This window comes from Oncorhynchus clarkii, chromosome 20, assembly GCF_045791955.1.
Source record: "Oncorhynchus clarkii lewisi isolate Uvic-CL-2024 chromosome 20, UVic_Ocla_1.0, whole genome shotgun sequence".
NCBI classification, from domain to species: Eukaryota; Metazoa; Chordata; class Actinopteri; order Salmoniformes; family Salmonidae; genus Oncorhynchus; species Oncorhynchus clarkii.
In genome coordinates this window covers 76,447,637-76,471,472 of record NC_092166.1, presented here as the reverse complement: position 1 = coordinate 76,471,472, position 23,836 = coordinate 76,447,637, and the positions used below count along the sequence as shown (strand labels likewise).

The window sequence follows — 23,836 nt, the reverse complement described above, 5'->3', positions numbered from 1 at the left end:
GAGACACAGCAGACACCTCAGGTCGACCTAAGGTTGATTAATTGATAGTGTTTTACTCTCTAATAAGGCACCATATCTTTGTGTGTTCGTGTACTAACGGGACCATGCCCAGGGCAGCATTGTCTTGATCTTATGCGCACACGGAGAGGTATATTTTCCACCAAGTTACTGGCTTTCATCACTATGGTTACCTGGCACATACACTGACTCCTGCACCACGCTCTGGGGCACAGGCCTTTTCTAATAAGCTAATATCCTCAGCAGGCAATTAAATGGGAGTTCCTTGTAGCCTGTCATGTTGGCAATGTTGCCAAATTTCCAGAAGTCATTTTTAGGGAAAAGTTTAAATATTGTCATAGGCGGTGCTGTAGGCTAGCTAGCTAGCTAGAGCACTAAACATGCTTACCGAAGATAAACTTGCTAAGACTGCACAACGTGAGCATTCCAAATTCTTTAGAAAAGAGACTCCCTTTGGGCATGACTCCCTTTGTTGATATGTCAACAACTTTGCGTTTGAAGAGTCATTAACATTAAACTAATGTTAACACTCATTATTCTAGAGACTTTGCTCCTTGACCTTGGAGTGAGGGTTTAGTAATCAACCATCAAACCACATGGATGAAGCTGTCTAAATGTTTAGTCACTTTTTGAAAATAGGCAGAGTTGTTTACCACTGACAGGTCTTTACACCCATCTCACTTCACTTTAATGACACTCAACAATACACCTACACAGCTCAAATGTAATGTCCTCTGGATTGCATGGGTTAACTCATAACCATAGGTTTATTGGACAACATGCCTGTTTGATTTGTCATCACCGTGGTTATGAAACATCCTCATCCTATTTACAACTTTGTCTCTGTCACAAGTGCTTCCCAAACGTTTTGGTTCTAGGACCATCTAAAGCTTTGGGAGGTTTCTTGTACACCACAAGTAAACATAAACATCTCTATTCAAGATAGAGATCCACTACCCAGCAGATATTAGCTACAGTACAACCCATTCGTGGGTCTCTCAAGCCACCACTGGGAAAACACTCATCAGAGTATTTAGATATATTGGACAAAATGGAATAGTGACCCTTACTGACACACTTCCACCCATTATCAGAATAACATTCATACTTTCCACTCTGTAAATACACTACATGACCAAAAGTATGTGGACAACTGCTCTTCGGACATCTCACTCCAAGATCATGGACATTAATTTGGAGTTGGTCCCCCTTTGCTACTATAACAGTCTCCACTCTTCTGGGAAGGCTTTCCACTAGATGTTGGAACATTGCTGCAGGGATTTGCTTCCATTCAGCCACAAGAGCATTAGTGAGGTGGAGTACTGATGTTGGACAATCAGGCCTGGCTCGCAGTCAGCGTTCCAATTCATCCCAAAGGTGTTCGATGTGGTTGAGTTCAGGGATCTGTGTTCCGCCACACCGATCTCAACAAACCATTTCTGTATGGACCTCACTTTGTGCACGAGGGCATTGTCATGCTGAAAACTGGAAAGGGCCTTCCCCAAACTGTTGCCACAAAGTTGGAATCACAGAACCATGTAGAATGTCATTGTATGCTGTAGCGTTAAGATTTCCCTTCACTGAAACTAAGGGGCCTAGCCCAAACCACGAAAAACAGCCCCAGACCATTATTCCTCCCACCAAACTTTACATTTGGCGCTATGTATTTGAGCAGGTAGCGTTCTCCTGGCAACCGCCAATCCCAGATTTGTCCATTGGACTGCCAGATGGTGAAGAGTGATTCATCATTCTAAAGAACGTATTTCCACTGCTCCAGTGTCCAATGGTGGCGAGATTTACACCACTCCAGCCGACGCTTGGCATTGCGCATGGTGATCTTCGGCTAGTAATAGAGCATGGAAACTCATTTCATGAAGCTCACGATGAATAGTTCTGTGAGCTGACATTGCTTCCAGAGGCGGTTTATATTTTATAAACCTGTCAGCAATGGGTTTGGCTGAAATATCCGAATCCACTAATTTGAAGGGATGTTCATATACTTTTGTATGTGGTGTATTTAGCAAGATTCACAAGTTTAAAGCACTGTCGATAAGCTTTGGCTCGGTCTTGCTTTGCTTAATGTAGAGGAGATAAGCATGATTAAGAACAGGTCTGAATTCTCAGTCAAGAGCGTCTGGCTACACTGAGTTCTATCAATAGCTCAGCAAGTCAGCTGCAGTTTACATGGAAACGTTGGGTCAGATCAAATCTATTTCCCAGCCAAGTCTGAAAAACGAAGTACATACTTTGTCATTGTGTGACCCGCCAAGGTGGGTTTGTAACAAAGGACCCCCGAACTTCCCAAAATAAAGGTACAAAGAGCATGGAATGTCATTATCATGAACAAAAGCAGAGTTGACACGGGGTTGACAGGGGTTAGTGGAATTCATTTCTATCCCAGTTGGTGGCATGGACTACTGGCACTCAGTAATGAAAAGTCTATGATAAAATCTTTCATTTCCACTGAGGTTGTTGAGATGGGAGGAGAACAAATGGTTGGCTAAATATCCACGCCTGTTATTATTTTCAATGGTCACGGGGCAGCTGTGATAAATCAATTTCTATGTGATTCACAGAAAGGAATTTTACCCACCCTCTGGGTCTTCTCACCCCTTGTCAAAAGTGCCCAACATCAGGATGTGTTGAAAGGTTGTTTAAAAAAAAATACAAAACAGAAAGCTGTTTTATGAACATGTGTACAATTCCTTGAGCATGGAAATACACAGCAAATCGGCCAGTGTTACCTAGTGTTGATCTTTCAGTGTAACTTTTATAGTGTTAATTCAGGAGTTAAATGAACTCTGTAAGTGATAAATTAACACTAATGGGTGTAAAAGAACCCCAGTGTTGGTGTTAATAACCCATGTTAAACCAAAACCAGAGCCATCATTATCATATTTCCAGCATGCTCTATTGCAGGTCGATTTTTAGAATTGTTTGTTTCAATATTAATGTTTTTATGCAAATAAGTTATTATAGACTAAGCACTATGTTAATTTAACACTAAAAAGTGTGGAACTGCAGAAACACTGGATCAGTGTTAAATGTAACACTGCCAGTGTGGATTTAACACTGGTGTATTTTCTGAGTAGATAAATTCATAAGTAAAGCCATGAATCAGTGCTAAAAGTTATGCAGACTTTGGGTTATTTAGGGTAAGTGGGATTGCAGCACAACAAATGCTTTTCTTAAGCGAATGATGCCTTTTTCATTCTGAATTGTTCTGTTTTTCTAAGTGTCTTCCCATGAGTCACTTTTTGGGAGATTGGGACTATAACTTTCTATCTGCATTTTTGTCAAAATGTTGTTATTGACATAGCCTTGTTCTGTTCAATGTTCTCTACCTATATAGTACTTTAAATACCCAAATCCATGTTGTTAAGTTCAAAAGAATACGAGATTAAAATTGCTGACACAATGAGGGTTGCGAAACTTTAAAGCTAATTATCTCAGAATCATATTTTTGCAGATAGAACCTTATTAGTCCCAAGCTCTCGATTTCTCAATGAATCCAGCGATAGTCACTGCATTCTCGCTGTCTCAGTTACATAGTTACTGGTCTGGACCGGTTTCTTTCGTCTTCTCCATTTTCCATGTGTTTCATGCGGGCCAATGATAGGATCATTTTCCACATGCCCTTTAAGTGCAGCATTGTCAAATAGTTCAACAGCCAAGCAGCACATGAGTTGGGAACCCCTCAGGGCTGGCTGTTTCCTCCGCTCACACTCAGTACCATTGTCAAGGCCAGGGCACTGTCATGTGAAACAGACACTGAATAGGTGAGCCTTTGTGTGAACCCCCTTCACATCTTCTGACCCCCCCGCCCAGCACCAAAAGATCATCCCTCCGCTGCCAAGGATGACAAACTGGGAGACAGAGCACAATGAGGTTCCCCAGAGAACTGATACAGCCAATTCTACCTTACCTCTGGTTTATGACCTGACTGACTCCCGGGTCATAGGTTCACTCCGGAGGGGTGGTGAAAAACACAATAGAAGAGTGGTGTTCCAGGAAGCTTTGTACAACTTAATTCGACATTGTGGTTTAAAGAGAGCTTTATTGATGATCTGTGAAATACTATTTTATTATCTTAAATGTAGGTGCTGGTAATAGGAGAGCATATCTTGTGTTCATTATGATTCTGGGATTTTATTGGTGGGCAGTTTTTGTGTTATTTTCCTTTGTGGGGGACTTCCAGATCATGTTCCCAATTGAGATGTGTGTTCTCCTATTTCTGTACAGTATGGCCTATTGTGACATATACCTTTGTTTTTGTTGTTTATTCATATATTTTCAGTCAAGCAAACAATGTCTCCTCAATTCTCACAAAACAATCCGAGCACACAAGACTTTTGGTCACAAAAGCCTTCATAATACAGATGTAGGACCTTTATTTGGTGAAAACTTTCCTGCAATGTAGGAAATGTAAAACCTGTAGTGTAGTTGAGTGAAATATCCACTTTGAAATTTCAGACTTGATTTTCCCTTACGAAAAGTGTATAAGCCCCTACAAAAATGTCCATTAATTATAATACACATTTCCTATTGCTGCAGGATTATTTTCCTGCTGTAGCAAACTGGCTCAAATGAATATCCAACATATGTACCATCTTGGACCACTTCATAATGGCCCTCTACCACATTGTTATGTATTGTGTCATGAACATTTACCATGCATCCTTTCAGTAACGTTTACACATTACTCATACCCTAGACTGTCAGGGGATCTAAAAAATATGTGTTTGAAACAACCGTAGTGCCCATATTGTGCTTAAATGTTAGCACTTAGCTCATTACCTGCAGTGCAGTTAGGATGTTGGCCAGAGCCTGGCCGTAGGTGTCGTCAAGTTGATGGTTGATCATTGCTAGACAGCAATCTTCAAGTCTTAGATTCATAGATTTTCAAACCGTAAAAACAAACTGTAAATAGGCCACTGAGGAACATTCAATGTCTTCTTGGTAAGCAACTCCAGTGTTGATTTGAATAGAAATCTTTGAAAAATTGCATTTTCTTTGTGAAGCTTGCTTTAAATTGCATCTCCCTGTTGCACACAACAAGCTTCCATTTCCCCTGTCACAAGGGATTTATGGCTGATGTAAGACTAAATCGTTACGGTCAACCCTGTTACGGTCAAAACTGTTACTTAATAGGCACTTACTACAGTAATTTTTGAGATAGGATTTAAAAACATTTTTTTTTAACATGTGCTCTTTGTGACAGAATGTTAAAATTAGGTGAAATAAAACAAGATTTTTTCAACAAGTTACACGAGCCAAAAGGTACTAATATCGTGGAACGACCCACGTATAATGTATAGAGTATGTCCATTATTGACACAAGGCGGCAACGCAGAAGTGTTGTCTTACCTCTGCAACTTTAGTGGGTTCAATGGGTCCCTCATATGGACATCCTAGTGCACAAGAAACATATCTAAAAGAAAACAAACATACATGGTAAAATAAACACACTTGGCATATATTAATACATGGGTCATAAACACACATATAGTACCAGTCAAAAGTTTGGACACACCTACTCATTCAAGGATTTTTCCTTATTTGGACTATTTTCTACATTGTAGAATAATACTGAAGACATAAAAACTATGAAAGAACACATAGGGAATCATGTAGTAACCAAAAAGTGTTCAACAAATCAAAATATATTTTGATATTTTACATTTGAGATTCTTCAAAGTAACCACCATTTGCCTTGATGATAGCTTTGCACACTCTTGGCATTCTCTCAACCAGCTTCATGGGGTAGTCACATGGAATACATTTCAAATAACAGGTGTGCCTTGTTAAAAGTACATTTGTGGAATTTCGTTCCCTCTTAATGTGTTTGAGCCAATCAGTTGTGTTGTGACAATGTAAGGGAGGTTTACAGAAGATAGTTCTATTTGTTAAAATACCAAGTCCATATTATGGCAAGTCCATCATTACTTTAAGACATGAAGTTCAGTCAATCTGGAAAATTTCAAGAACTTTGAAAGTTACTTTAAGTGCAGTCGCAAAAACCATCAAGGGTTATGATGAAACTGGCTCTCATGAGGACCGCCACAGGAAAGGAAGACCCAGAGTTACCAGAGGACAAATTCATTAGAGTTACCAGCCTCAGAAATTGCAGCCAAAATAAATACTTTACAGAGTTCAAATAACAGACACATCTCAACATCACAGAGGGCAGTACGTACGGCCCAGTACATCACTGGGGCCAAGCCTCCTGCCACCCAGGACCTCTATACCATGCAGTGTCAGAGGAAGGCCCAAAAAATTGCCAAAGACTCCAGCTACTCTAGTCATAGACTGTTCTCGCTGCTACCGCACGACAAGCAGTCTCGGTCCAAAAGGCTTCTAGACAGCTTCTACCCCCAAGCCATAAGACTCCTGAACAGCTAATCAAATGGCTAACCGGACTAATTCCAATGTCACCAACGCCCCCATTTTTATGCTGCTGCTAAAGTCTGTTTATCATCCATGCAAAGCACTTTACCCCTATCTACATGTACAGTTGAAGTCAGAAGTTTACATACACTTAGGTTGGAGTCATTAAAACTCGTTTTTCAACCACTCCACAAATTTCTTGTTAATAAACTACAGTTTTGGCAAGTCGGTTAGGACATTTACTTTGTGCATGACACAAGTAATTTTTCCAACAATTGTTAACAGACAGATTATTTCACTTATAATTCACTGTATCACAATTCCAGTGGGTCAGAAGTTTACATACACTAAGTTGACTGTGCCTTTAAACAGCTTGGAAAATTACAGAAAAGGATGTCATGGCTTTGGAAGCTTCTGATAGGCTAATTGACATCATTTGAATAAATTGGAGGTGTACCTGTGGACGTATTTCAAGGCCTACCTTCAAACTCAGTGCCTCCTTGCTTGACATCATGGGAAAATCAAAAGAAATCAGCCGAGACCTCAGAAAACAATTGAAGACCTCCACAAGTCTGGTTCATCCTTGGGAGCAATTTCCAAATGCCTGAAGGTACCACGTTCATCTGTACAAACAATAGTATGCAAGTATAAACACCATGGGACCACGCAGCCATCATACCGCTCAGGAAGGAGACACGTTCTGTCTCCTAGAGATGAACGTACTTTGGTGCGAAAAGTGCAGATCAATCCCAGAACAAAGGACCTTGTGAAGATTTATTTTTATTTTATTTAACTAGGCAAGTCAGTTAAGAACAAATTCTTATTTTCAATGACGGCCTAGGAACAGTGGGTTAACTGCCTGTTCAGGGGCAGAACGACAGATTTGTACCTTGTCAGCTCAGGGGTTTGAACTTGCAACCTTCCGGTTACTAGGCTACCCTGCCTATATCCACATTAAAACGAGTCCTATGTCGACATAACCTGAAAGGCCGCTCAGCAAGGAAGAAGCCACTGCTCCAAAACCGCCATAAAAAAGACAGACTACGGTTTGCAACTGCACATGGGGACAACGATTGTACTTTTTGGAGAAATGTCCTCTGATGACATTCTGATGAAACAAAAATAGAACTGTTTAATGACCATCGTTATGTTTGGAGGAAAAAGGGGGAGACAAGCAAGCCGGAGAACACCATCCCATCCATGAAACACGGGGGTGGCCGCATCATGTTTTGGGGGTTCTTTGCTGCAAGAGGGACTGGTGCACTTCACAAAATAGATGGCATCATGAGGTAGGAAAATTATGTGGATATATTGAAGTAACATCTCAAAACATCAGTCAGGAAGTTAAAGCTTGGTCACAAATGGGTCTTCCAAATGGACAATGACCCAAAGCATAATTCCAAAGTTGTGGCAAAATGGCTTGAGGACAACAAAGTCAAGTTATAGTAATGGCCATCACAAAGCCCTGACCTCAATCCCATAGAACATTTGTGTGCAGAACTGAAAAAGCATGTGCGAGCAAGGAGGCCTACAAATCTGACTCAGTTACACCAGCTCTGTCAGGAGAAATGGGCCAAAATTCACCCAACTTGTTGTTGGAAGCTTGTGGAAGGCTACCCGAAACGTTTGACCCAAGTTAAAAAATTTAAAGGCAATGCTACCAATTACTAATTGAATGTATGTAAACTTCTGACCCACTGGGAATATGATGAAAGAAAAGCTGAAATAAATAATTCTCTCTGCTATTATTCTGACATTTCACATCCTTAAAATAAAGTGGTGGTCCTAACTGTCCTAAGACAGAGAATTTTTACTAGGATTAAATGTCAGGAATTGTGAAAAACCGAGTTTAAATGTAATTGGCTAAGGTGTATGACAAACCGGCACATTGACTCTGTACCGGTACTCTCTGTATATAGCCTCGCTACTGTTATTTATATGTTTTCTATTTCTCTTTTGTTTTGTATTTTAGAACTTTTTACAATTTTTATTTCAGTTAATTTTAGTAGATACTTTCTTAACACTTTTTTTCTTAAAACTGAATTGTTGATTAAAGGCTTGTAAGTAAGCATTTCACACTCTAAGGCCTGTTGTATTCGGCGCATGTGACACATCTTTTTTATTTGATTTGAGACTGTGTGTATCAGAACTTCATGGTTGAATTACTGCAAAGAAACAACTACTGAAGGACACCAATAATAATAATAAGAGACTTGCTTGGGACAAGCAACATGAGCAATGGACATAAGACCGGTGGAATTCTGTCCTTTGGTCTAATGAGTCCAAATTTGAGATATTTGGTTCCAAACGCTGTGTCTTTGTGAGACGCAGAGTAGGTGAAGGGATGATCTCCGCATGTGTGGTTCCCACCGTGAAGCATGGAAGAGGAGCTGTGATTGTGTGGGGATGCTTTGCTGGTGACACTGTCTGTGATGTATTTAGAATTCAAGGCACACTTAACCAGCATGGCTACAACAGTAAGTGTAAGGGCTATTTTACCAAGAAGGAGAGTGATGAAGTGCTGCATCAGATGACCTGGCCTCCACAATCACCTGACCTCAACCCTATTGAGATGGTTTGGGATGAGTTGGACCGCAGAGTGAAGGAAAAGCAGTCAACAAGTGCTCAGCATTTGTGGGAATTCCTTCAAGACTGTTGGAAAGCATTCCAGGTGAAGCTGGTTGAGAGAATGCCAAGAGTGTGCAAAGCTAACATCAAGGCAAAAGGTGGCTACTTTGAAGAATCTCAAATGTAAAATATATTTTGATTTGTTTAACACCTTTTTGGTTACTAAATGATTCCATGTGTGCTATTTCACAGTGTTGATGTCTTCACTAATATTCTACAATGTAGAAAATAGTGAAAATGAAAAGTGTGTCCAAACTTTTGACTGGTACTATATATTAATACATGGGTCATAAACACACATAGAATATATTAATACATGGGTCATAAACATGCCAACTTGGCCACATGTTACACAGTGAATGGCACTAAAAGGTTAACTCTCTCTGGTCAAAAAGTCATAATTTATGCTATCTGTCATTAGAATTAAGGTAGATCATAACTCTGTTTTTTGGATTCACTAACCGCTAACTGCCAGTGCAATATAGACTTCAAATCTTATAACCAATTGGTGTTGAATATTTTGTTATATGTAGTGGTTATGTTGTTGACAGTAGCAATGAGAAATTATGCAGGGGGGTGAAGTCAAACAATATGCCTATTCCATATGTGTAGGAAACGTTCACTGCTTGAAATAGCGGACATGTGAAAAGTAGAAAATGTTTCTCTTGGGCTCGCAGTCGTTAGACGATACCTCAGTTTGTCACCGGGATATCCAGCAAGTTCTAGCAGGACTCGAGGGAAGGGAGTGCTGCCCAAGCCATCTCCAACAGCGGGAGATCTGCCAGAATGCCTGTGTCAAACTGATGCGTTGCCATGGCATTGCTGCGTTGTTTGGATGAAAGGGGGCTACTGTACCACAAAATTTAAACATGCTTCATGTCAGCGGTTCTATACTGTCCATCTGGACTTGTAGTTGAAGCAACACATAGAACGATTCAGTGCACATCTGGAAATTTGCTTGTTAACCTATTATTTCTGGAGTCATTTATCACTGTCTGAGTGTACCTTTGCTAACAGAGAGAGAGTAACATTAGGCCTTTGAAACATTTTACGGTAGTGCATTTTTTCCCAAAGTCAACATAAACATACAGTTGTGGTCAAATATATTGGAACCCTTTCACTTTTCTTAAATATTTCCCTATTTCATAAAAAATAAGCTAAAATTGCAACCACAACAATAAAGTCTCCACACCTTATTGTAGTTTCAACATTACAGAACCAATTTTATTTTTGTAAACTTAAACTTTCAATTTAGAAGATAAAGACAAATGGCATGGACAAAGTTATTGGCACCCCAGAGCTATTACTTGGTTCCACAGTCTTTGGCCAAGATAACTGCCAACAATTGCTTCTTGTAGCCTTCAATGAGCTTGTTGCACCTTTCTACTGGCAATTTGGCCCACTCTTCATTAGCAAACTGCTCTAATTCTTCCATGTTTGAGGGTTGCCCTCCACCAACTGCTGTTTTCAGTTCTCGCCGTGGGCTATGGATGTGATTCAAAGAGTCCAGTGTTTCTTCTTGAACCATTCTTGGGTGCTTTTGATGTGTGTTTGGGGTCGTTGTCCTGTTGGAAGACCCACAACAAATCAAATCTAATTTTATTTGTCACATACACATTAGCAGATGTTAATGCAAGTGTAGCGAAGTGCTTGTGCTTCTGGTTCTGACAGTGCAGTAATATCTAATAAGTAATCTAACAATCCCCAACAACTACCTAATACAAACAAATCTAAAGGGGTGAATGAGAATAGGTACATGTAAGTATATGGATGAGCGATGGCCGAGCAGCATAGGCAAGGTGCAATAGACGGTATAAAATACAGTATAAACATTACTAAAGTGGCATTATTTAAAAGAGACATTGTATAAAGTGACTAGTTTATATTAATGTAGGCAGCAGCCTCTCTGAGTTAGTGATAGCTGTTTAGCATTCTGATGGTCTTGAGATAGAAGCTTTTTTTTTTTCAGTCTCTCGGTCCCTGCTTTGATGCACCTGTAGTGGCTCGGGTGGCTGATGTCCTTGATGATCTTTTTGGCCTTCCTGTGACATTGGGTGCTGTGCGTGTGGGGACAACAGACTGGGATAGGGAGCGGGGAGGGGGAACAGTCCTTGTTAGCATGCCTCGACGGTGGCACTTTATTTTCCTCAAAGCGGGGAAAAAGATAGTGTTTAATTTGTCTGGAAGCGTGACGTCTGTGTCCGTGACGTGGCTGGTTTTCTTTTTGTAGTCCGTGATTTCCTGTAGACCCTGCCACATACGTCGCGTGTCTGAGCCGTTAAATTGCGACTCCACCTTGTCCCTGTACTGGCAGGTCGCTTGTTTGATTGCCTTGTGGAGGGAATAACTACACTGTTTATATTCAGTCATATTCCCAGACCTCTTTCCCATGGTTAAATGCTGTGGATCGCACTTTCAGTTTTGCGCGAATGCCGCCATCCATCCACGGTTTCTGGTTAGGGTAGGTTTGAATAGTCCCAGTGGGTACAACATCTCCAATGCACTTCTTTATAAACACACTCACCGAGTCAGCGTGTAGGTCGATGTTGTTCTGAGGCTGACCGGAACATATTCCAGTCCACCTGATCAAAACAATCTTGAAGCGTGGCTTCCGATTGGTCGGACCAGTGTTGAATGGTTCTCGTCACTGTTACATCCTGTTTGAGTTTCTGTTTATAAGACGGTAGGAGCAAGATGGCGTCATGGTCAGATTTGCCTAAGGGAGGGATTTGTATGCATCGCGGACGTTAGAGTAGCAGTGGTCGAGGGTATTGCCTATGCGAGTAGCACAATCAATATGCTGGAAGAATTTAAGTAGCCTTGTTCTCAAATTTGCTTTGTTAAAATCCCCAGCTACAATAAATACAGCCTCAGGATATATTGTTCCAGTTTGCATATGGTCCAGTGAAGTTCCTTGATGACCGTCTTCACCTTCGATGGAGACCCAGTTTTTGGACACAAAGTTAATCATTGGACTCGAAAACACATTGATAGTCTGTTGATTACATGATGACATGTACACGTTCAGGGCCCCCCAGTACCCATGTCCATAAAATGCGTCTTTATATTCTTAATCAAAATTGTAAACTTAAGTTTGCAAAAATAAAATTGGTTCCGAAATGTTGAAAATCCAATTACATGGTGTGGAGACCAAAAGTATTTAAACATTTCAACGTATTTTTTTTTAGAAGAAATATGAAATTATTTAAGAAAAGTGCAAGGGTGCCACTATATTTGTCCACAACTGTACATGGTTGACACCAGTTAAAGAGCATATGGAATCATTGCAACATATTCAAGTAAAATGGCTTTACTGGTGAACAAGCGCAAAGTGAGGAATGATACAAACCCACGGACTGGAATCTGTTGTTGTTTAGCAGTGCAAATGACTTCCTCGAACCTCAGCATGCTGTCATCAATAGAGCAATTGATATTTTTTTGACTGAAGGTCTCAGAGGCAGACCCAAACACGGCCACTTCAGTAGCACCAGCTGCAACCTTCAACAGGACAGAGGGAAGTTACATTATTTCGATGTAACATTATGGAACAAACATTACTTTAAAATGTTTCCATTCATCTCAGGCATAGTGTTCCCTCAACCTTTATACAGCACTACACATCAGGGGAGCCTGGGGAGATATCTGTTCTTTTTAAAGAGTGTGATTTCTCGGATGAATAATGAATCCTGAAAGCCGTGCATGTTGGGTGTCAGTACAGGATAACGAGCATGAGAAGATCTGTGAATGGCTTGAAGCACTTCAGTGTGGTCTGCCATCTTGACAACAGACAAAAGCATGTTTACAAAATATGTCGACAGAGTATAGTCTCTTCCCACAGCTGCTGTTGGAGGTCCATGCACCTGGCAAGCGAGACTAGTATGTAGCCTAGTTTTACGAAAACTCATATTTTCCAGAAGCTCATATAGAAATGCAAAGATAGCTGTTCCACATCATTTGTCTCAATACAACTCAAGAATATGACACAGACATCTGTAGTTTCTTTCATGAGGTGAGCTGTCATACATTTTACACAGGCAAACAAAATAAAGTGCTTGGAAAACAGGTTCGGGAATAGGCCTATAGCTCAAGGTTTTCCCCAAAAACATCTGCGAGTCCAGGGTCTAAACTGGGATACTGGAGTAGCAGGTTTCCCCCAGTAGTCCTGAAGAGAACAATGAGAGCCTAATAAATCACTCAGTAAGCTTTCTGGGAACACAGAGAAGAGTTATTACCTGTGGTACCCACTTTGAAGACACAAAGCTGGTGGCCTCGATCACAGGCAGGCCTGTTTCCGAGAGCATGTTTATCAGCTGGATTTTGACTCTTGTCGGAACCATTTCCTGGAAAACAATGAAATGGAGACCGTCTCTTTCTGGATCTGATTCTGATCCCTTGTCAAGATTGGAGGTATGTGCGGAGTGGACATCTGGGCAATTCAGCTGCAATGTCTTTGCAACCAAAGTAATTTACGGCACTCACCTGCTGGGTCCACTTCTTCCAAACATACAGTCCTTCCTACAATTACAGCGTGTAGTACCCCCTGAGTTTGACTTTGTCATCATGTCAATTTGTACAGCTACAGCAGACTTGAATATATACAACATATGAGCCATCTGGTAAAGTCATGTCATGTTTCCATAGATTTCAAGGGCAGTTGGTGTTCATTTGATCAATAAATGTTTTGAGGAGAAAATGCGAAACACATGTCATGGGTAATCACAGAAAAATAATCCATACGTTTAAGGGGATCATCAAATCAACCAGGAATCAATCAAAAGGATAGTTACATAATACAAAAGTGGGCTAACACAAAAGAAGCAAGCTTCCAGGTCTTAGATACCATATTGGGTTTGTAAAGGTGTAATGTGCAGTGAACATAAATAATTTGCAAAAATGTACAGTGCATTTGGAAAGTATTCAGACCGCATGACTTTTTCCACATTTTGTTACGTTACAACCTTTTCTAAAATGTATTCAATAGTTGTTTTTTCTCATCAATCTAAACACAATACCCCAGGTCAAAGCAAAAACTGTTTTGTATACGTTTTTGCTACTTTATAAAAAATACAAAACTGAGTATTCAGACGGTCTCCATTTGGTTGTTTTCCAGGAAATGGTTCCGACTTGGTACGTTTTTGAAGCACCTTCGGCAGTGATGACAGCCTCAAGTCTTCTTGGGTACGACGCTACAAGCTTGGCACACCTGTATTTGGGGAGTTTCTGCCATTCTCCTCTGCAGAGCCTCTCAAGCTCTGTCAGGTTGGATAGGGAGCATAGCTGCACAGCTTTTTCAGGTCTTTCCAGAGATGTTAGATCGGTTTCATGTCCGGGCTCTGGCTGGGCAACTCAAGGACATTCAGAGACTTAACGCAGGAGTGGCTTCGGGACGTCTTGGCTGTGTGCTTAGGGTCATTGTCCTGTTGGAAGGTGAACCTTCACCCCAGTCTGAGGTCCTGAGCAGGTTTTCATCAAGGATCTCTCTGTACTTTGCTCCTTTTATCTTTCCCTCGATCCTGACTAGTCTCCCAGTCCCTGCCACTTAAAAACATCCCCACAGCATGATGCTGCCACCACCATCCTTCCCTGTAGGGACGGTGCCAGGTTTCCTCCAGGCATGACGCTTGGCATTCAGGCCAAAGAGTTCAATCTTGGTTTCATCAGACTAGAGAATCTTGTTTCTAGGATGAGACCTACAGGTACCTTTTGGCAAACTCCAAGTGGGCTGTCATGTGCCATTTACTGAGGAGTGGCTTCTGTCTGGCTGCAGATATGGTTGTCCTTCTGGAAGGTTCTCCCATCTCCACAGAGGAACTCTGGAGCTCTGTCAGAATGACCATGGGATACTTGGTCACCTCCCTGACCAAGGCCCTTCTCCCCCGATTGCTCAGTTTGGCCGAGCGGCCAGCTCTAGGATGAGTCTTGGAGATTCCAAATGTCTTCCATTTAAGAAGGATGGAGGGCACTGTGTTCTCGGGGACCTTAAATGTTGCAGAAATGTGAGTTGACAAAATCCTGTATTGGAGCTCTACGGACAATTCCTTGGACCTCATGGCTTGGTTTTTGCTCTGACATGCACTGTCAACTGTGCACTGTCAACCTGAAATAGACAGGTGTGCGCATTTTCAAATCATATCCAATCAATTGAATTAACCACAGGTGGACTCCAATCAAGTTGTAGAAACATCTCAAGGATGATCAATGGAAACAGGATGCACCCGAGCTCAATTTCGAGTCGTATAGCAAAGAGTCTGAATACTTACATAAATGAGTTATTTCTGTTTTTTATTTTTTTAAACCTGTTTTTACTTCGTCATTATGGGGTATTGTGTGTAGATTGATGAGGAAAACATTTTATTTAATAGATTTTAGAATAAGGCTGTAACATAACGAAATACAGAAAAGTCAAGGGGTCTGAATACTTTCCGAATGCACTGTACAGTGAGGGACAAAAGTATTCGATCCCTTGCTGATTTTGTACATTTGCCCACTGACAAAGAAATGATCAGTCTATAATTTGAATGGAAGTTTTATTTTAACAGTGAGAGACAGAATAACAACAAAATCCAGAAAAACGCATGTCGAAAATGTTATAAATTGATGTGCATTTTAATGAGGGAAATAAGTACAGTGCCTTGCAAAAGTATTCGGCCCCCTTGAACTTTGCGACCTTTTGCCACATTTCAGGCTTCAAACATAAAGATATAAAACTGTATTTTTTTGTGAAGAATCAACAACAATTGGGACACAATCATGAAGTGGAACGACATTTATTGGATATTTCAAACTTTTTTAACAAATCAAAAACGGAAAAATTGGCCGTGCAAAATTATTCAGCCTCCTTAAGTTAATACTTTGTAGCGCCACCTTTTGCTGCGATTACAGCTGTAAGTCGCTTGGGATATGTCTCTATCAGTTTTGCACATCGAGAGACTGACATTTTTTCCCATTCCTCCTTGCAAAACAGCTCGAGCTCAGTGAGGTTGGATGGAGAGCATTTGTGAACAGCAGTTTTCAGTTCTTTCCACAGATTCTCGATTGGATTCAGGTCTGGACTTTGACTTGGCCATTCTAACACCTGGATATGTTTATTTTTGAACCATTCCATTGTAGATTTTGCTTTATGTTTTGGATCATTGTCTTGTTGGAAGACAAATCTTCGTCCCAGTCTCAGGTCTTTTGCAGACTCCATCAGGCTTTCTTCCAGAATGGTCCTGTATTTGGCTCCATCCATCTTCCCATCAATTTTAACCATCTTCCCTGTCCCTGCTGAAGAAAAGCAGGCCCAAACCATGATGCTGCCACCACCATGTTTGACAGTGGGTATGGTGTGTTCAGGGTGATGAGCTGTGTTGCTTTTACGCCAAACATAACGTTTTGCATTGTTGCCAAAAAGTTCAATTTTGGTTTCATCTGACCAGAGCACCTTCTTCCACATGTTTGGTGCGTCTCCCAGGTGGCTTGTGGCAAACTTTAAACGGCACTTTTTATGGATATCTTTAAGAAATGGCTTTCTTCTTGCCACTCTTCCATAAAGGCCAGATTTGTGCAATATACGACTGATTGTTGTCCTATGGACAGAGTCTCCCACCTCAGCTGTAGCTCTCTGCAGTTCATCCAGAGTGATCATGGGCCTCTTGGCTGCATCTCTGATCAGTCTTCTCCTTGTATGAGCTGAACGTTTAGAGGGACGGCCAGGTCTTGGTAGATTTGCAGTGGTCTGATACTCCTTCCATTTCAATATTATCGCTTGCACAGTGCTCCTTGGGATGTTTAAAGCTTGGGAAATCTTTTTGTATCCAAATCCGGCTTTAAACTTCTTCACAGCAGTATCTCGGACCTGCCTGGTGTGTTCCTTGTTCTTCATGATGCTCTCTGCGCTTTTAACGGACCTCTGAGACTATCACAGTGCAGGTGCATTTATACGGAGACTTGATTACACACAGGTGGATTGTATTTTTCATCATTAGTCATTTAGGTCAACATTGGATCATTCAGAGATCCTCACTGAACTTCTGGAGAGAGTTTGCTGCACTGAAAGTAAAGGGGCTGAATAATTTTGCACGCCCAATTTTTCAGTTTTTGATTTGTTAAAAAAGTTTGAAATATCCAATAAATGTCGTTCCACTTCATGATTGTGTCCCACTTGTTGTTGATTCTTCACAAAAAAATACAGTTTTCTATCTTTATGTTTGAAGCCTGAAATGTGGCAAAAGGTCGCAAAGTTCAAGGGGGCCGAATACTTTCGCAAGGCACTGTATTTGACCCGCTCTCAATCAGAAAGATTTCTGGATCACAGGTGTCTATTATACAGGTAACGAGCTGAGATTAGGAGCACACTCTTAAAGGGAGTGCTCCTAATCTCAGCTTGTTACCTGTATAAAAGACACCTGTCCACAGAAGCAATCAATCAGATTCCAAACTCTCCACCATGGCCAAGACCAAAGAGCTCTCCAAGGATGTCAGGGACAAGATTGTAGACCTACACAAGGCTGGAATGGGCAACAAGACCATCGCCAAGCAGCTTGGTGAGAAGGTGACAACAGTTGGTGCGATTGTTGAAGAAACACAAAAGAACTGTCAATCTCCCTCGGCCTGGGGCTCCATGCAAGATCTCACCTTGTGGAGTTGCAATGATCATGAGAACGGTGAGGAATCAGCCCAGAACTACACGGGAGGATCTTGTCAATGATCTCAAGGCAGCTGGGACCATAGTCACTAAGAAAACAATTGGTAACACACTACGCCGTGAAGTGCTGAAATCCTGCAGCGCCCGCAAGGTACCCCTGCTCAAGAAAGCACATATACGTGCCCGTCTGAAGTTTGCCAATGAACATCTGAATGATTCAGAGGACAACTGGGTGAAAGTGTTGTGGTCAGATGAGACCAAAATGGAGCTCTTTGGCATCAACTCAACTCACCGTGTTTGGAGGAGGAGGAATGCTGCCTATGACCCCAAGAATACCATCCCCACCGTCAAACACAGGAGGTGGAAACATTATGCTTTGGGGGTGTTTTTCTGCTAGGGGACAGGACAACTTCACCGCATCAAAGGGACGATGGACAGGGCCATGTACCATCAAATCTTGGGTGAGAACCTCCTTCCCTCAGCCAGGGCATTGAAAATAGGTCGTGGATGGGTATTCCAGCATGACAATGACCCAAAACACACAGCCAAGGCAACAATGGAGTGGCTCAAGAAGAAGCACATTAAGGTCCTGGAGTGGCCTAGCCAGTCTCCAGACCTTAATCCCATAGAAAATCTGTGGAGGGAGCTGAAGGTTTGAGTTGCCAAACGTCAGCCTCGAAACCTTAATGACTTGGAGAAGATCTGCAAAGAGGAGTGGGACAAAATCCCTCCTGAGATGTGTGCAAACCTGGTGGCCAACTACAAGAAACGTCTGACCTATGTGATTGCCAACAAGGGTTTTGCCACCAAGTACTAAGTCATGTTTTGCAGAGGGGTCAAATACTTATTTCCCTCATTAAAATGCAAATAAATGCGTAACATTTTTGACATAAGTTTTTCTGGATTTTTTTTGTTGTTATTCTGTCTCTCACTGTTCAAATAAACCTACCATTAAAATTATAGACAGATAATTTCTTTGTCAGTGGGAAAACGTACAAAATCAGCAGGGGATCAAATACTTTTTTCCCTCACAGTACATGACTTATTTAATGATTATGGATGGTGTGTGTGTGTGTGTGTGTGTGTGTGTGTGTGTGTGTGTGTGTGTGTGTGTGTGTGTGTGTGTGTGTGTGTGTGTATTCAGATGTGTGACTCATGAAAAGATATACCTTTTCATTTTGAAGTCCGTCTCTTGGTCCAACTTCAATCATTTTAACATACTCTGGATATTCACGTGTTAAAGTGCACTGAAAATGAAAAGAGTCATGTTAGATATTGATAACAATAAACAAATGTTACATCTGTTGTCACAAACTCCAAAGCGCTATTTTCCCATTTAACGGTTTCTCCTGTCCAATAATGTGTTACAACCTTAAAAGGGAATTACACCTGCTGATTTGGCCTCGTTTTTTGGCTTGCTCCTTATGAAATGCTGGCAGCCATGACAGAAGCTGAACGCGAGTTGGCTTGGGGGTGTGGTTTGATGTGAGTGTTTCTCGGGTGTGTCCTTGCCACCACCAAGACACACCCATCTGTCAGAACTTTGCCAGCAGCTGTTTCTCCCCACTAATCACAAAACAAACAAACATCCTGCAGGTTGAACTCAACTACAGGCTGTAACTCAACTACAGACTCAACTACAACTGTAGGGTGAGATGCTTGAGGAAGCTTTGAATAGGTCAGCCTACAGAATAATATGAGAAGAGTGCAATTCTTGAATTTATGTAGATGTTATAAACAAAGTGTTTTGATATCTTTAAAATGTACTAACTGGTCCATGTAGAATAAACAACCCTTTACACAATACCATAGAATCAGTGTTCTGCTAATATAACGATGTGCACCTTTCATTGTCGTTCCCAGACGATAGACACTGTGCCTATTGGCATTTTATCTTGTGGTAATGGGGCCACCTTGGTAAACATGTCAGTGGTCATACCTCCCTGTGTGGTGTCCCGTCTACAACAGGAGTTCCCTGATCCTGGTGCAGAATACACAGGGTTTCTTCCTCCTCATACTGACTGATACCATTCCATTCAATAATAAAAAAAGACAATACAAGTAAAAGTTGTGTCTAGTAAACATTTTATGATGAGTTCCAGGTCTCTCTACATTCAAGGACATCAGTATCAAGTGCGTCTGTCGGTCTGGACTTCATCACATCATTTTGCAAGTCTCCATGTGCTGGCTCCATACATGTTTCTGTGAACACATACACACATAGTCACTGTTCTATTACCAATGCCAATTTGGATAGGTAATGTCTGACACACAAACAGGTACTATGTTGAAGTTTGAAGAGGTCACACTAAACCTACCTAATTCTGTTCTCCCCATCGACGACCATTGGTGGGCAGGCAAGAGGTAAGGTCATTGCCAGAGCCCCATTGATAGACATGGCAGCGTAGATTAGCTCCTGCCCCCTCTTAAAATATACTGGTCAGTCTCACACACACACACACACAGAGTACTGATTACATTATTAATGGGGGTTATGATCAGCCTGGTGGAACCAACCTCACAAAATGTGAAGTGAAATAGAATGGTGAACACAGCGATCAGGCTGATTCCACCAGGCTAGGTTATGCCCTGGACATTATATGCATCTAAGAAGTAGAAAATAGCATCAAATAATGTCAGTTTACATTTAGTTTCAAAATTGGGTTATCAAATGATGGATCAAAGTAATGAAGTGTGTTACCTTCTGTATTAGTACAAATTATGAGCTGGTGAAAGCTGTTGCCGCTGACAGGTTAAGGTTGCTGGTTGGATACTTGCCAACATGTGACTGACTGTTCCATTCATAGGAATACTCACAGCGAGGGGCATGTCTGAATTATGCTGATGAGGGCCCCCATGTCCGGCTGCAAACTGGACATCTCTCGAACAAGTGCAGCAGGCAGTCTTATGAGGTCAAATCAAATCAAATTTTATGGTGTTGAGTGGTGGTGTTGAGGTGGTGTTGACTGGTATGGCCTGTGACAGGACAACCTGTGACAGGTTAAATGACATATATGAAAGCTATTTGCTAATGCACTTCACAACCAAAATGATTCTACTAGTTGTATCTGCTTGCTGGGGAATTAGCCTACTATTTTATCAAGTGTTTTTGAATACAACTTTTTACATAACACACATTACTTGTCTTTTTTGATGAAGTCATCTGTGTCATCAGAGGAATGCAAATAGTCCAGGTAGCCATTTGATTACCTGTTCAGGAGTCTTATGGCTTGGGGGTAAAAACTGTTGAGAAGCCTTTTTGTCCTAGACTTGGCACTCCGGTACCGCTTGCCATGCGGTAGTAGAGAGAACAGTCTATGACTGGGGTGGCTGGGGTCTTTGACAATTTTTAGGGCCTTCCTCTGACACCGCCTGGTGTAGAGGTCCTGGATGGCAGGCAGCTTAGCCCCAGTGATGTGCTGGGCCGTACGCACTACCCTCTGTAGTGCCTTGCGGTCGGAGGCTGAGCAATTGCCGTACCAGGCAGTGATGCAACCAGTCATGATCCAGCTGTAGAACCTTTTGAGGATCTCAGGACCCATGCCAAATCTTTTTAGTTTCCTGAGGGGGAATAGGCTTTGTCGTGCCCTCTTCACGACTGTCTTGTTGTGTTTGGACCATTCTAGTTTGTTGGTGATGTGGACACCAAGGAACTTGAAGCTCTCAACCTGCTCGGTCCTCCTTATCACACGAGTACTTGTGTCGCATGACACTTTTATTCTGAGGTCTTTCCTGAGAAGCTGTGAAAATAGCAAGAGAACAGTGAATTAAATAATTGTTGGAGGTCGCTAAAACATTGCACTCCCATTGCTGGACATGTTATGGTACCCACCTTTGCTCTTTCTTGTTGGTCCTGGCATCCGTTCATGACCAACTGTGCACTTTGTCTAACAGAAAAAAAGGGTCAACGATTGTCATCATCCCTCAATTATAAAACATAGATAGAGAAATAACAATCTCGTTTGGTAGCTAATTCTATGCTTGACAGATGTAGACTGATTGGCTCCAGATTAGATTCAGGCCGGTGACGCCGTTACAATATGCATCCAACTGTGACATGTTTTGCTATGGCCCAGGGTTTAGTTTGCTGCTGCTAGTTAGTGCACTGTTGTAGACAGACATGGTTACCTAGTACCATCATCGTTTCATCCAAAATGTACTGTATTTGTGCCCTAGACATGGGTTGCACCTCGGAGGCTGTGACAATTTAGTCTACATTAAACTAAATGAGAGTGGCATGGAAATACGATGGCAACGCTAAAGTAGGCAAATATTTCATTGGAAACAACTTTGCCATATTATGATGTTGTCAAATTTACTCTAGAGGACTGTCACTAGCGAAGTTTGTCAAAAATAGCTAGCAATGCTAACGTTAGCTAGCTAAAATATGGTTGTGTCTTAATCTTAGTTATCTGACTAAAGTTTACTACATCTAAAGTCAATCTGGTGAAATCACAATCATGACAACCATATTTGTGTTTGTGTTTCCAAGCCAAGTCCAAGTTGTATTGAGGTAGGCTAACATTAGCCAGATATCTAGTTAGGTAAATAGGTAGCTAGCTAGCGATGATAGTGATAATGATTATCAAAATATACATAACCAGCAGTCTATGGTCTAGCTACCAGTATACTCACCACCACTGGAGAGCAATGAAATCCAACCACCTATTGCGCATGATAGGGTCCTTCGGCAGGGCATGCAAACCATCGTCTTTTGGCTGTGCAGCCTTCTGGAAAAGCATGATCCTTTGAACGTGTTGGTTGGGGGCGATGAAACAACGGGAGCCCCATTCAATAAAGGGAGGCTGAGGGGCGATTTGCTTGTGGAGCTTGGAAAAGGGTAGCATGATTTGTTGACATAATTGTAATCCAAACCCAAACTTCATTTATTTGTTGTGACACACTTAGGTTCCAAACTCCATTTTAGACGAGACTGACTTTAAGACCAAAATTATGCTATTACACTTTGTAATCAATTTTGACACTAGAATAAATTATTCTGATTCACAAGGACGCCTCATAGGCCATTTTCAAAGGGATTCGTTGTTTTTTAGGGGCAGAACACTTTGATCTTCAGATCACTGCTGGCATTTTAATAATGCATGACACGTGTAAAATGTGTCAGTTCAGAGTTTCTAATAATATCTACTGTCGATTTTACAGTTGATAATATATATATTTTATATAACATATAATACATATTTTTTTATATTATACCTGACTAACTAATCTAACAGTTGTAGTGGGAAAAGTTGAGAGGAAGATAGAAGGGTGTTCACTTGATGTACTCTCTCTATCTGCCAATACGCAGACTTACTTAAGATAGATGGTGGGGGAGGAACGAATTAATTAAATTCTACAATATTTAAATGAGATATTTCAAGCACAACATTCCATGTATTTAAGTATTTTTGTTATTGTAGTGAGGACAGTAACATTAGTAATCACTCAAAATTATACTTTAAGGATTAAATATTTTTTTTTAGCTCACATAATATAATTTAAAAGTATGTATTAAGGTGTCTGTAATAGAATAAAATACATTAATAAATGCATTTCTATAGCTTCCAAAATATTTTCTACAATGTGGGGGAGTGCCAAGATGGAGACACAAGGCGTCCCTATAATTCATCTAGTGTATATATAAATCGTTGGGAGGAACAGGATCCTGCTTTTAGACCGCAAGTCAACGTTAAACAGTAGGCATAACAATTCTTTCATATATTGTGCTCTTATCACGACATTTGAATTTATTTTGAAATAGAGTGTTTGCGGTGTGACGCCAGTTAGTGTAGTGCCTGTTTCTGCATCCCAGGGTGATGCCCCCTCTCTGTCCTTTCACATGTTCCCAACCTGCACCCTCCCATCTTATCTTCTCCTCCTGCTGCCGGCATCCTAGCCACGGATAATCCTGGATGAGTTGTTCATAGCTCAGGCAGTGCTTCACTGAGGTGGGGATGTTGCCCATCCGAAACGCTCCCGTTTGGCCTGTAGAGCTCCCCCAGGATCCTCTGGCTCCGACACCCGCAGTGATGGATCTTTACGCTCAACTGCAACACATGCACATGGTGGAGTTTTCTGATCAATATGCTCATGAAGCAGACAGGGTGGAGACCGAGGCCCTTGCTGCCCCCCTCACTGAAAGAATCACATCAGAGGCCGACAGCTGAAAGCAGA

General features: G+C 41.4%; 1 protein-coding gene across 1 annotated transcript in view; it reads right to left on the bottom strand.

The window, feature by feature from the left end:
- Positions 1-23,627, bottom strand: part of LOC139377166 (3-hydroxymethyl-3-methylglutaryl-CoA lyase like 1) — a 29,481-nt gene extending 5,854 nt beyond the window's left edge. Inside the window, exons 1-7 of the mRNA XM_071120172.1 lie at positions 23,534-23,627; positions 18,829-18,908; positions 13,266-13,373; positions 12,715-12,809; positions 12,383-12,532; positions 5,355-5,449; positions 4,816-4,883 (exon numbers count right to left, since the gene is read on the bottom strand). Coding sequence (XP_070976273.1) covers positions 4,816-4,883; positions 5,355-5,449; positions 12,383-12,532; positions 12,715-12,809; positions 13,266-13,373; positions 18,829-18,908; positions 23,534-23,627 — 690 coding nt within the window. The remainder of the gene's footprint in view (positions 1-4,815; positions 4,884-5,354; positions 5,450-12,382; positions 12,533-12,714; positions 12,810-13,265; positions 13,374-18,828; positions 18,909-23,533) is intronic.
- Positions 23,628-23,836: the final 209 nt, after the last annotated feature.